General features: G+C 50.0%; 1 protein-coding gene across 1 annotated transcript; it reads left to right on the top strand.

Moving 5' to 3' along the window:
* Positions 1-2,837: 2,837 nt before the first annotated feature.
* On the top strand, positions 2,838-4,762 carry LOC139999179 (uncharacterized). Its single transcript, XM_072026240.1, has 2 exons — positions 2,838-3,467; positions 3,953-4,762. Exons 1-2 carry the CDS (start codon positions 2,910-2,912, stop codon positions 4,631-4,633), a joined length of 1,239 nt encoding a protein of 412 aa, XP_071882341.1. The 5' UTR covers positions 2,838-2,909; the 3' UTR covers positions 4,634-4,762.
* Positions 4,763-12,579: the final 7,817 nt, after the last annotated feature.

Here is a 12,579-nt window from a genome sequence, read left to right as displayed (position 1 = left end):
TGTAAAGACTTCCAGAAATTGCTTTGGAATGGGTATCAGCGATTCAAGGTAAAGCAAGCCACTGAAGGCATTGCGCTTTATTTGAAGTCCATAACACTAGGACGATTTTATCTCCAACCCTCTCCAGAATAGGGGCAGGGCATGACAGGGGAAGGATGCCTTGGTTAGCAGAACTGAAACTGGATTTCATGCACTCGAACAAAACCCTGTTCAGGGAGAACAAAGGACAAACATTGTTGTCTCTTTGCCTAACAGCAAGTGGTCAAGGCAAGAGCAGAGGTGCCACAGGAGGATCAACCGGCGACAGGGGGCAATCTCTCCTGCACCAGGCTAGACAGAGCTCTTGGCGTCAGGTGCTGGAACCCAACCTTCTTCAAGGCATGGGGGGAGAAAAGCCTTTGCCCACCAGCATGCGGGTGCAGATCTGCAGACATCTGAGGTGGAAGCAGTGGTGGCAGGCATGCCTGGCCATGTGCCTGACAAACTGCATCTCTGCTGCAGCACAACTCTTTGGTGGTGCCGTGCTGCTGCTGAAGCTGGCTGCAGCCTACTTGATGCTCAGGGAGGTGTCTGAGTCATCTAGCTGCACACCAAGCATCCTTTTGATGTAGTGCTCTTGGAGGCACCGGTCAGCCTGAGCCTGCGGGAGCAGCAGGAGCGCAGCACCGTCAGGCAGCAGTGGCAGGACTGTGGCAGAAGCTCCCAGGCTGCTTTCAGTGAGATCTGGAACCAGCGGGTGCTTTCCTCCACTTTCAGGTAGGAGCCGGAGCTGCTGCTTTCAGGTAGTAGCAGGGGAAGCAAGGTCTAGGGAAGAAGCGATCCCCTTGAAACACAGCTTTATGTGCTTCTTTGGAGTGGAAACACCCGTGGTACAGCACCAGCAACAAGTGCTGGGCAGCCACATCTGCTCTGGCTGCCTTTTTGGCCACTGTCCTTCAAAATCATGGGCCTGGAGTGTGCAATCATTGACCAGCAGTGACTTCCTTTAGGAACCTGAAATATTAGGAATGGAAAGAAACACTGAATAAATGTTCTTCTCCAAACAAAAGCAGCACTTAGGAAAATGCCTAAACTGAAGTTAACTGGACTGCTGAAGTGGTAAGTAAGAAAAGAGGTTTTCACCTCCAGGTTGCTTACTTAATTCAAGAGCTGATCTAATAAGAAGCACCATGCAATGGTGCAACTGTGGGCCTGCATGAGCTGACTTTGCTTTTTGCTGTAGTTCCAACATGACACGAGCTACACTTCCTGTATATAATCATAAAATAATCACCCAATAGCCTGAGTTGGAAGCGACCCACCAGAATCATCAAGTCCAATTCTTGGCTCCACACAGGACCACCCAAAATTTAGACCATGTGTCTGAGAGCATTGTCCAAACGCTTCTTGTACTCTGTAGGCTCAGTGCTGTGACCGCTGCCCTGGGGAGCCTGTCCCAGTGCCCAAGCACCCTCTGGGTGCAGAAGCTTTCCCTAACCCCCAGCCTGACCCTGGCCTGCCCCAGCTCCATGCCGTGCCCTCAGGTCCTGTCGCTGTCCCCAGAGAGCAGAGCTCAGCGCCTGCCCCTCCGCTCCCCTCCTGAGGGAGCTGCAGGCTGCCATGAGGCCTCCCCTCAGCCTGCTCCTGTCGGGGCTGAGCAAACCAGGGGAGCTCAGCCGCTCCTCACACGTTTTGCCCTCTAGACCTTTTATTTACCATTTCCCTAGCTTCCTTTGGACACTCGCTAACAGCTCTATGTACTTCTTATTTTGTGGCACCCAAAACTGCACACAGTGCTTGAGGTGAAGCCACATCAGTGCAGAGCAGAGCAGAGCAGAGCAGGACAATCCTTTCCCTCAGCTGGCTAGGAATGCCGTGCCTGATGCAGCCCAGGGTATGGGTGGCCCTCCTGGCCGCAGGGTACGCTGTTGATACCTATTCAACTTGCCACTGACCACAGTGCCCAGATCCCTTGCTGCAGGGCTGCTCATCCCCCACTCTGTATGCATAGGCAATGTTGCCCCAACCTACATGTAGGTGAAGAATCTGTCGCTTGTCCCTGTTAAACTTCATACGTCAGTGATTGCCTGGCACTCGGACTTGTCAAGATCTCGCCACAAGGCCTGTCTATACACAAGGGAGCTCACATCTCCTCATAGTTAGTATGATTTGCAAACTTAGGATTTATTCCATCCATAGTGCATCCAGACACTACCTCGACATCGAACCTTTCCTTTCCAAAAAGGGGCCCATTTGACCCTGTAGAGAGGGGTGTGATTTAAAAGGCTTGGAGAACGTCACTGGTTTTGTTGAGTTGCTTTCCACACTGCTAAAATATCAAATCAAAGCATAGGAAGCCAATCAAAGAAACAAGGGCTTGTACATCTACTCTGTTATGTCATCAGCAAAATCTGTATAGGTTTTATTCTGGTTGGACCTGCAGAGCAGCCTCTGGGAGACTGCTGACCTTGAGGAGCATCGCCTGGGTACACAGCTATTCCCTTGCAGAAGCGGTGCTGTGGAAATCACAGAGCATTTTCAAGGAGTGGCAGGAAACTAGGAAGAGATTGCTACATTCTTTAGTTCACATTGCTCGGGCAACTGATTTCCCTCCCCAGCTGGAAAACGTAGAGGGACATCAAGGAGGCCAGAAGGGAGCTATCACACGGGGAAGGGGAAGCAAGGTCTAGGGAAGAAGCCATCCCCTTTCAACACAGCTTTATGTGCTTCTTTGGAGTGGAAACACCCGTGGTACAGCACCAGCAACAAGTGCTGGGCAGCAACATCTGCTCTGGCCGTTCCACTGTGATGTCACTGTGGTGACTGCGGGTGTCACGGTGATGTTCAAGCATCTCCCACCAGAACGCCCAGACAGACCAGCTGGGTCTCACTTGCTGACTGGCAGGACGAAGACTGAGCTGCCCACTGAAATGGCTTCAGGCGGAAGTTTCAGTGAAGATGAGACAAAAGAAATTAAAAGGGAGCCGCTTCCAGCAGAAACTTCACCCGTTGCTGCTCCAGACAAGCCGGTTGAATCCTCAGAGTCCCCTTCTGCTGAGCCTCCGGGACAGGATGGAGGAGCAGCTTCTGATGGTGCTGCAGCATCAACGGAGGGAGGAAAGGATTGCCCAGCTTCCACTGATAACCGTGAGAGCAGACGCGGTAGTTCTTCTGAGGAGCGTGCTGTCAAAACCAATGTCTTCTCCTTCCTCAGTTTCCCAACGAAACTGTGGTACCTAGTTGAAGGCGACGAGTTTAAGAGCATTTGCTGGGCTCGCTGTGAAAGCTGTATTGTGATCGATGAGGAAATGTTTAAAGTAGAAGTGCTGGGGAGGACCGGGCCGCAGAAAATTTTTGAGGCTGACAGTGTGAAGAGTTTCATTCGTGAACTTAACCTGTACGGATTCACCAAAATGAAATGGACCTTCCCAAGATCTGCCTCGCTTCCCAAATTCATGGCAGAAGATGCATTTTCTGCTCATAGGAAGGTACATCACTTGCTCCACACATGAACCAACACTCACGATATTCTAGTGGGAGATAGGGGGGGTTAAATAAAGTAGGCCTTGGCAATAGAGGAGGTGAGGACGACAGAAAATGTTCTAAACTTCATGTCTTTCTCAGGCTGGTGTCGAGGTATTTGTCAGGTGGCATTGATGAGTGGTAGAAATGTGGATACACTATATTTGGGTTATACTCAATGAGTTTAAATTAATGGAATGGAAATATAAATAAATTGGGCTATGAGGAGTCTACTCAGTTTAATATAGTTGCAAGATCTCTTGCTGTGCAATATCTGAATTCTTGTTTCAACTGTCGGATGCACATTAGCAGGGTAGTCTTACCTTTACCTCTATGTTAATGCTACGCAGAAGCATCTGTCGAGTCGTGGTACCTGGGTTTCTCAATCAACGATTTTTTATTATTTTTGGGAAATGGTAGCAACTAACTCTCCTCCTTTGCATTTTTTTAGTTACTCCTCTACCACAACCCCAACTTCAAGAGGTATTCTCCCCACCTGCTCATCAACTGCAATCGCCGTGCCGCCCTGAAGAGGAAAGCCCCGGCTGCCCCTGCAACACAGGCGGATCTGGATGCAAAGTGCCCCAGCAGCAGCAGCTCAGGCATCCAGCATGGGCGGGGAGCAGATGCTGGGCAGGAGAAGGACGGGATGGAAAAAGCTGCAGAAGAAGACACGCAGACAGCAGCCCCCCCAGGGTCCCCTCTCCCAAAGCGCCAGGCAAAAGCCCCCCCCCAGGCTAGCGGTGCCCATCCAGCCTCATGCACGGATGCTCCCTCCCTGCCAGGCCCCGCTGCAGAGGCAGCAGGCAGGGACAATCAACAGCCTCCGGCCTCCCCCCAGCTGCCAGCACGCAGCAGCCAGAGCCCACCTGCCTCTCCTACTCCCACACGCTACCACTTTCTGCCTCTCATGGGACCCGCCTTGCCACCTATGCACCGAAACGCGGCAGCTGCGCGCTTTCCCGGGGCTGCCAGACCTCCCTTGCGTCCACTTGCAAGTCCCGGGCTGGCAGCAGCCTCTGCCACGGCCATGCCAAATCCACCCGACTGGCAGCCCTCAGCACCCCCACACTGCCCAACTTGCACCTGCGGCTCAGACAGGACAGCTGCAGGCGATGGGCCGGCACCCTAGCGCAGGACCCACTAGGGATAGCAGGGAGAGCGGCACCCACTTCCAGGTTCAGAGTTGTTCAGAGTTGTTCACAGTTCATAGGCTGATTGTTCTGAAAATAGTTGTTTGCATAATAAACCTTTTACAGTTCTCCTGTGTCCATTTATTATTATTATATACATTTTTATGGTGTAACCTCAGATTGAGTTTGCTTTTCTTTCCTCAGAAGGAAGGACAAGCAACTGTTCTGACATCAGTGTGATGGTTTTCTGTAACAGTCAAGCTCTAGGTACTTAGCTGTAGAGAGTAAAAGACTGGGCATGCTGCATGCACCGAGGATGCTCTTCCTAATGATGGCTTCTGAGGGCAAGTTGAGAAAGTCTAATTAAATAACAGCATTTTAATTAGAGAAGACTCAGAAAGGGAATGTCACCTTCATAGTAGGATGAATGCTTACAAGGGAAAGGCCCTACATTGCCAGGCAGTAACAACCTGTGCTTAAATTTCTGAGCTAACATTCATGAAGGTGCTGAGAAATCAAGTGCTTTGGAGAGGCATCCCTGAAAAGCAAGAGAGCAGAGTCCAGAACTGATGAAAAGATATGTATTTAAAATATTGATATTTCTAGAAGTGTTGGAGCACTCGGTGGATAAGGAACTGGCTGGATGGTTGCACTTGAAGAATTGCAGTCAATGTCCAAGTGCAGAACAGTCATGAGCGGTGTTCCTCAGGGACCAGTCTTGGGACCACTGCTTTTTCATGTCTTTGTTAGTGTCATGGGCAGTGGGATCAAGTGCACCCGCAGCAAGTTTGCCAGTGAGCCCAAGCTGAGTGGTGCGGTCGACATGCTGGAGGGAAGGGATGCCATTTAGAGGGACCCGGCTCAAGAGGTGCACCTGTGAGAACCTGATGGAGTTCAACAAGACCAAGTGCAAGGCCCTGCGCCTGGGCCCTGGGTGAAGAATGGATTGAGAGCAGCCCTGAGGAGAAGGCCCTGGGGCTGCTGGTTTGATGAGAAGCTCAGCATGAGCCAGCAGGGTGGGTTTGAGGCACAGAAAGGCAGCTGTATCCTGGGCTGCATCAAAAGCAGAGTGGGCAGCAGGGTGAGGGAGATGATTGTCTCCCTCTTCTCTGCTCTTGTGAGATTCCACCTGGAGCCCTGTGCTCAGCTCTGGGGCCCCCAGCACAAGAAGGACACCGAAGTATGACAATGAGTCCAGAGGAGGGCCCCAAGGATGGATGGACGAAGGGGCTGGAGCACCTCTCCTGTGAAAACACGCTGAGGCAGCTGAGGTTGTTCAGCCTGAAGAACAGAAGGCTCTGGGGAGACCTTACAGTGACCTTACAGTGCCTAAAGGGGGCCTGCAGGAAAGCTGGGGAGGGACTCTGTCAGGGAGTGCAGTGACAGAACTTTCTTGGGTAATGGTTTTAAAATAAAAGAGGGTACAATTAGATTAGATATGAGGAGGAAATTCTTTACCGTGAGGGCAGTGAGGCACTGGCACAGGCTGCCCAGAGAAGCTGTGGGTGCCCCATCCCTGGAGGTGCTCAAGGCCAGGCTGGATGGGGCTTTGGGCAGCCTGGTCTGCTGGGCGGTTGTGGTGTAAATGCCTGAAGTAACTAGGAAAATAAAACTAACATTCACACTTTTAAGGAAAAGGTACAGCATTGAAGAGGCTTTCAGGGTAGGGCATAACTGCATTACCTGAGCATTCCCTAGGCTCCCAACCTTAGATGCTATCGCGCTGGGGAAACTTGGTGTGCTAGCTCTAAGGAACACCACGGAGCGTGGAGTGGAGTGGAGACACCACGGCTAGGCTCTGTAATCAGGTGGGGCCTCAATTGTTCTTGTGCACAAAGCTGCACTTTTTGCCACCCTAAGCCAAAGACCTGTCATCTTTTGACAAATGCTGTACCCTAGTGTACTTTTTGCTCATTATAATATCATTATAATACCAAAACACACCTCCATCCCAAAAGCTACCCGCCTCCAAGGTGCGACCACCCCTCACTGAGCATGCGCCCTGAATTTCTCGGAGCCTATTACTTTAAACGGAGACGGGAAAACTTTACACCAATCATAACTAAGATATGCTTGACTAGAGCCACTCAAGCTCCACCTAAAAGATAGAAAATAATATAAATTGGCCCGAGAGAGCGGGGATGTTAGGGAAGATACCATCGTCAGGGGAGATACCATCCCGAGGACATACAACATCCTTAGGACCTCCTGACTCCTGGGATCAGTCGACGGGCTGAGCCTCTCTTCCCCCCCCATTGGGACGCCTTTGGGTGAGATCTGAATATTTGCTTATAAATCTCTATATAGAGTCTTTGATCCTTTCAACGCGTTTATTTCTAGGCTGTGCACCTATAACACCTATAACACCTGTAACACCTGTAACATCTATACCATCTATAACATCTGTAACACCTATAACATCTATAACATCTGTAACGCCTATAACACCTATAACACCTGTCACATCTGTAACACCTATAACACCTGTGTATTTCATGCATACTAGCTTGCTTTTGCAGACAGTCACTATCGCCGGCAATCCAAAAGAACCTGATTATCTGTTGCTGTAATAAACCATACTTGATTGCATTGTGATAGCTCTCATTAATGCAACTAGGGTGAGGATGGTTATCCGTGATAGTTCAGTGTTCTGAATCTAACCAGACCCCCAGACGGTTAATGCATTTTTGGTGAATGTCTGAACGGACCCCCAGGTGGTTAATACGTTTTTGGTGAATGTCTGAGCGGACCCCCAGGCGGTTATTACATTTTTGGTGAATGTCCGAACGGACCCCCAGTTTTGGTGAATGTCCGACTGGTTCAGTATTCTGAATCCAACCGGGCCCGTAACGGTTAATCAGCTACACCCCTTTAACGCGACAGAGGTGTCCCTGCCCATGGCAGGGTGGGCTTTGTTCATCGTTATAAAAGAACTGGTATTGTTGTGGCTCATTTGGAAGTCATAACATTTATTTGTAGCAGGAATGGGAAAAGAATTGAAGTTTATCTACTGAATCTTGGTAATGCTTTAATTTAAATGAGTAGAGAATAAAATACAACCTAATTACAAGCTTTTGAAGATTAACACGTAGAGCTTAGTCACTTATGGATATCTAAGGTGGGCAATCTTAAAGGGCTTGATTTTCCACAGTTCTGTGCTTACAGTTTTCTGAGCATCCTTTTTAAGTGTTACCAAACTGGTCACCATCTTCTAGTTGCCATTTAAAGTTTTGACTATTTTCATAACAGTTAAAAGATTGATTTTGTCACTAAACCTTAAAAGGTAAGTGCTATGCAGTTGTTTTTTCTTCTCTCCAATCTGAAACTGACCTGAAGAAGTTCATCTCCATTGCATTAGGGAAGATCAGAATAGAACTTGATGATTCCTGTAGTTTTAAGAGATGCACATTTAGAAAAATCGGATTCACTAACACTTTGTTAGCCTAGAAAATGGCATTATTTTGAGATTAGCTTTTGCAGGTTTGCACTCTAGTGCAAACAAGGTTTTCACAACTAGGAAATTGTTCCCTGACAAAACGGGGTATGACAATTTGAAGATGTGTAAAGACTTCCAGAAATTGCTTTGGAATGGGTATCAGCGATTCAAGGTAAAGCAAGCCACTGAAGGCATTGCGCTTTATTTGAAGTCCATAACACTAGGACGATTTTATCTCCAACCCTCTCCAGAATAGGGGCAGGGCATGACAGGGGAAGGATGCCTTGGTTAGCAGAACTGAAACTGGATTTCATGCACTCGAACAAAACCCTGTTCAGGGAGAACAAAGGACAAACATTGTTGTCTCTTTGCCTAACAGCAAGTGGTCAAGGCAAGAGCAGAGGTGCCACAGGAGGATCAACCGGCGACAGGGGGCAATCTCTCCTGCACCAGGCTAGACAGAGCTCTTGGCGTCAGGTGCTGGAACCCAACCTTCTTCAAGGCATGGGGGGAGAAAAGCCTTTGCCCACCAGCATGCGGGTGCAGATCTGCAGACATCTGAGGTGGAAGCAGTGGTGGCAGGCATGCCTGGCCATGTGCCTGACAAACTGCATCTCTGCTGCAGCACAACTCTTTGGTGGTGCCGTGCTGCTGCTGAAGCTGGCTGCAGCCTACTTGATGCTCAGGGAGGTGTCTGAGTCATCTAGCTGCACACCAAGCATCCTTTTGATGTAGTGCTCTTGGAGGCACCGGTCAGCCTGAGCCTGCGGGAGCAGCAGGAGGGCAGCACCGTCAGGCAGCAGTGGCAGGACTGTGGCAGAAGCTCCCAGGCTGCTTTCAGTGAGATCTGGAACCAGCGGGTGCTTTCCTCCACTTTCAGGTAGGAGCCGGAGCTGCTGCTTTCAGGTAGTAGCAGGGGAAGCAAGGTCTAGGGAAGAAGCGATCCCCTTGAAACACAGCTTTATGTGCTTCTTTGGAGTGGAAACACCCGTGGTACAGCACCAGCAACAAGTGCTGGGCAGCCACATCTGCTCTGGCTGCCTTTTTGGCCACTGTCCTTCAAAATCATGGGCCTGGAGTGTGCAATCATTGACCAGCAGTGACTTCCTTTAGGAACCTGAAATATTAGGAATGGAAAGAAACACTGAATAAATGTTCTTCTCCAAACAAAAGCAGCACTTAGGAAAATGCCTAAACTGAAGTTAACTGGACTGCTGAAGTGGTAAGTAAGAAAAGAGGTTTTCACCTCCAGGTTGCTTACTTAATTCAAGAGCTGATCTAATAAGAAGCACCATGCAATGGTGCAACTGTGGGCCTGCATGAGCTGACTTTGCTTTTTGCTGTAGTTCCAACATGACACGAGCTACACTTCCTGTATATAATCATAAAATAATCACCCAATAGCCTGAGTTGGAAGCGACCCACCAGAATCATCAAGTCCAATTCTTGGCTCCACACAGGACCACCCAAAATTTAGACCATGTGTCTGAGAGCATTGTCCAAACGCTTCTTGTACTCTGTAGGCTCAGTGCTGTGACCGCTGCCCTGGGGAGCCTGTCCCAGTGCCCAAGCACCCTCTGGGTGCAGAAGCTTTCCCTAACCCCCAGCCTGACCCTGCCCTGCCCCAGCTCCATGCCGTCCCCTCGGGTCCTGTCGCTGTCCCCAGAGAGCAGAGCTCAGCGCCTGCCCCTCCGCTCCCCTCCTGAGGGAGCTGCAGGCTGCCATGAGGCCTCCCCTCAGCCTGCTCCTGTCGGGGCTGAGCAAACCAGGGGAGCTCAGCCGCTCCTCACACGTTTTGCCCTCTAGACCTTTTATTTACCATTTCCCTAGCTTCCTTTGGACACTCGCTAACAGCTCTATGTACTTCTTATTTTGTGGCACCCAAAACTGCACACAGTGCTTGAGGTGAAGCCACATCAGTGCAGAGCAGAGCAGAGCAGAGCAGGACAATCCTTTCCCTCAGCTGGCTAGGAATGCCGTGCCTGATGCAGCCCAGGGTATGGGTGGCCCTCCTGGCCGCAGGGTACGCTGTTGATACCTATTCAACTTGCCACTGACCACAGTGCCCAGATCCCTTGCTGCAGGGCTGCTCATCCCCCACTCTGTATGCATAGGCAATGTTGCCCCAACCTACATGTAGGTGAAGAATCTGTCGCTTGTCCCTGTTAAACTTCATACGTCAGTGATTGCCTGGCACTCGGACTTGTCAAGATCTCGCCACAAGGCCTGTCTATACACAAGGGAGCTCACATCTCCTCATAGTTAGTATGATTTGCAAACTTAGGATTTATTCCATCCATAGTGCATCCAGACACTACCTCGACATCGAACCTTTCCTTTCCAAAAAGGGGCCCATTTGACCCTGTAGAGAGGGGTGTGATTTAAAAGGCTTGGAGAACGTCACTGGTTTTGTTGAGTTGCTTTCCACACTGCTAAAATATCAAATCAAAGCATAGGAAGCCAATCAAAGAAACAAGGGCTTGTACATCTACTCTGTTATGTCATCAGCAAAATCTGTATAGGTTTTATTCTGGTTGGACCTGCAGAGCAGCCTCTGGGAGACTGCTGACCTTGAGGAGCATCGCCTGGGTACACAGCTATTCCCTTGCAGAAGCGGTGCTGTGGAAATCACAGAGCATTTTCAAGGAGTGGCAGGAAACTAGGAAGAGATTGCTACATTCTTTAGTTCACATTGCTCGGGCAACTGATTTCCCTCCCCAGCTGGAAAACGTAGAGGGACATCAAGGAGGCCAGAAGGGAGCTATCACACGGGGAAGGGGAAGCAAGGTCTAGGGAAGAAGCCATCCCCTTTCAACACAGCTTTATGTGCTTCTTTGGAGTGGAAACACCCGTGGTACAGCACCAGCAACAAGTGCTGGGCAGCAACATCTGCTCTGGCCGTTCCACTGTGATGTCACTGTGGTGACTGCGGGTGTCACGGTGATGTTCAAGCATCTCCCACCAGAACGCCCAGACAGACCAGCTGGGTCTCACTTGCTGACTGGCAGGACGAAGACTGAGCTGCCCACTGAAATGGCTTCAGGCGGAAGTTTCAGTGAAGATGAGACAAAAGAAATTAAAAGGGAGCCGCTTCCAGCAGAAACTTCACCCGTTGCTGCTCCAGACAAGCCGGTTGAATCCTCAGAGTCCCCTTCTGCTGAGCCTCCGGGACAGGATGGAGGAGCAGCTTCTGATGGTGCTGCAGCATCAACGGAGGGAGGAAAGGATTGCCCAGCTTCCACTGATAACCGTGAGAGCAGACGCGGTAGTTCTTCTGAGGAGCGTGCTGTCAAAACCAATGTCTTCTCCTTCCTCAGTTTCCCAACGAAACTGTGGTACCTAGTTGAAGGCGACGAGTTTAAGAGCATTTGCTGGGCTCGCTGTGAAAGCTGTATTGTGATCGATGAGGAAATGTTTAAAGTAGAAGTGCTGGGGAGGACCGGGCCGCAGAAAATTTTTGAGGCTGACAGTGTGAAGAGTTTCATTCGTGAACTTAACCTGTATGGATTCACCAAAATGAAATGGACCTTCCCAAGATCTGCCTCGCTTCCCAAATTCATGGCAGAAGATGCATTTTCTGCTCATAGGAAGGTACATCACTTGCTCCACACATGAACCAACACTCACGATATTCTAGTGGGAGATAGGGGGGGTTAAATAAAGTAGGCCTTGGCAATAGAGGAGGTGAGGACGACAGAAAATGTTCTAAACTTAATGTCTTTCTCAGGCTGGTGTCGAGGTATTTGTCAGGTGGCATTGATGAGTGGTAGAAATGTGGATACACTATATTTGGGTTATACTCAATGAGTTTAAATTAATGGAATGGAAATATAAATAAATTGGGCTATGAGGAGTCTACTCAGTTTAATATAGTTGCAAGATCTCTTGCTGTGCAATATCTGAATTCTTGTTTCAACTGTAGGATGCACATTAGCAGGGTAGTCTTACCTTTACCTCTATGTTAATGCTACGCAGAAGCATCTGTCGAGTCGTGGTACCTGGGTTTCTCAATCAACGATTTTTTATTATTTTTGGGAAATGGTAGCAACTAACTCTCCTCCTTTGCATTTTTTTAGTTACTCCTCTACCACAACCCCAACTTCAAGAGGTATTCTCCCCACCTGCTCATCAACTGCAATCGCCGTGCCGCCCTGAAGAGGAAAGCCCCGGCTGCCCCTGCAACACAGGCGGATCTGGATGCAAAGTGCCCCAGCAGCAGCAGCTCAGGCATCCAGCATGGGCGGGGAGCAGATGCTGGGCAGGAGAAGGACGGGATGGAAAAAGCTGCAGAAGAAGACACGCAGACAGCAGCCCCCCCAGGGTCCCCTCTCCCAAAGCGCCAGGCAAAAGCCCCCCCCCAGGCTAGCGGTGCCCATCCAGCCTCATGCACGGATGCTCCCTCCCTGCCAGGCCCCGCTGCAGAGGCAGCAGGCAGGGACAATCAACAGCCTCCGGCCTCCCCCCAGCTGCCAGCACGCAGCAGCCAGAGCCCACCTGCCTCTCCTACTC

The sequence above is a fragment of the Anas platyrhynchos genome, chromosome 1, assembly GCF_047663525.1.
Source record: "Anas platyrhynchos isolate ZD024472 breed Pekin duck chromosome 1, IASCAAS_PekinDuck_T2T, whole genome shotgun sequence".
NCBI lineage: Eukaryota > Metazoa > Chordata > Aves > Anseriformes > Anatidae > Anas > Anas platyrhynchos.
Note: the sequence above shows the minus strand (reverse complement) of the source record. Positions and strands in the feature narration are given on the sequence as shown.

Coding starts and splice junctions, on each gene's coding strand:
- LOC139999179 (XM_072026240.1), top strand. CDS start 2,910: ATGGCTTCAGGCGGAAGTTTCAGTGAAGATGAGACAAAAGAAATTAAA. Junction 3,468..3,952: donor CATTTTCTGCTCATAGGAAG/GTACATCACTTG, acceptor GCATTTTTTTAG/TTACTCCTCTACCACAACCC.